This window comes from Sinocyclocheilus grahami, unplaced genomic scaffold (genome assembly GCF_001515645.1).
Source record: "Sinocyclocheilus grahami isolate Dianchi unplaced genomic scaffold, SAMN03320097.WGS_v1.1 scaffold835.1, whole genome shotgun sequence".
Lineage (NCBI taxonomy): Eukaryota > Metazoa > Chordata > Actinopteri > Cypriniformes > Cyprinidae > Sinocyclocheilus > Sinocyclocheilus grahami.
In genome coordinates, this window is record NW_015506014.1 from 435,945 (window position 1) to 437,303 (window position 1,359).

Sequence of the window (1,359 nt, forward strand, 5' to 3'; positions counted from 1 at the left end):
ACACAGTAAAACTGCACATTAGAGTGGCCTTTTATTGTGGCCAGCCTAAGGCACACCTGTGCAATAATCATGCATATATATATATATATATATAAAATTATTACAAACTTAGTAAGTAAATATGATATTTTATTTTTATTTATTTAGATTTTTTTCTATTTAATTCTGCGTGGGTCTATTGGTGCCTAAGTGTGACAGTAAAAGCTGACAGCAGGTGCTCGTCACTGTACTCTCTAAAATAAAGGCTGCACTCACTTCCACAGCTTAACCAGATTGTCACAGCCTCCAGACACAAATCTCTTGATGTAGTTGGGCTTCTGTCCTGTTGGCTGCTCAATAAGACTCCCTGGGACAACAGCTGGGGCCCAACTTACAGCGTTACAGCCGATCTGCCAGAGAGAAGAGAGAAACCATTAAAAAACTCAAATAACAGGATGCAGTACAGCAAACTGGGCCAGTCTTGTATGACATCTACTACACTCGGCCGAAGCCTCTATATTGCATGTCTATAAAGCCTTATTGTCCAATCAGCACTGATGAATGTTGAAAAAAAAAAAAAAATTTGGTAACACTTTATTTTTAAGTGTCCTTGTTACACATTACAAGTACTTACTATTATAATAACAATTAATTATGCATAATTGCATGTAAGTAACCTTAATCCTAACCCAAACCATATAGTAAGAACATGTAGTTAATTAATATTACTCTGTACTTAAATATATAATTACACTGTAACAAGGCCACCTTAAAATAAAGTGTAACCAAGTTTCTCTTGCATCATCGAGATTTCACTGTAAAATCTGAAATTTCAAGTTCTAATGGTCTTTGCACAATGAGTCCGAAATTTTCGTATGCATTTTTTCACATTCATCATCATCACTCAAAGAAAACTTGCACACAAGATTCAAAATGCTCGCTACGGATGCAAAAAACGCAGAAAATCGAACCCGATTCAAATGTTTTTATGACGGACGAAAGTTTCGGAGGCAGTGTGTAAATGTGATTGACATGATGTCTAATCACATTTCTTTTTTAACGTGCGAAAACTTTGGACAGTGTGCAAAAGCCTTACCTGTTTAAATTAAAAAGGTGTTAAATATAACATAGTAAATTATCACATAGCAATAGCATAGTAATAACATAGTAATACCGAAAAAAGATCATTTCTGAACATTTATTTATTATTGAGAACTTTTTAATCTGATACAATATGGTTTTAGCTAAAAAAATATTAAGCTATGACTGTTTTATAAGCTCACATTCCAGCGGGTCAAAACGGACCCGGGAATGCAAAAGGTGTCGGCAGTATTTGAATGCATTAGGATGTTTAATCAACATGAAATTTAAAAAAATTAT

At 34.1% G+C, this 1,359-nt stretch overlaps 1 protein-coding gene across 1 annotated transcript in view; it reads right to left on the bottom strand.

The window, feature by feature from the left end:
* Positions 1–1,359, bottom strand: part of LOC107562731 (protein SEC13 homolog) — a 15,052-nt gene that overhangs the window by 10,525 nt on the left and 3,168 nt on the right. Inside the window, exon 5 of the mRNA XM_016247432.1 lies at positions 256–389. Coding sequence (XP_016102918.1) covers positions 256–389 — 134 coding nt within the window. The remainder of the gene's footprint in view (positions 1–255; positions 390–1,359) is intronic.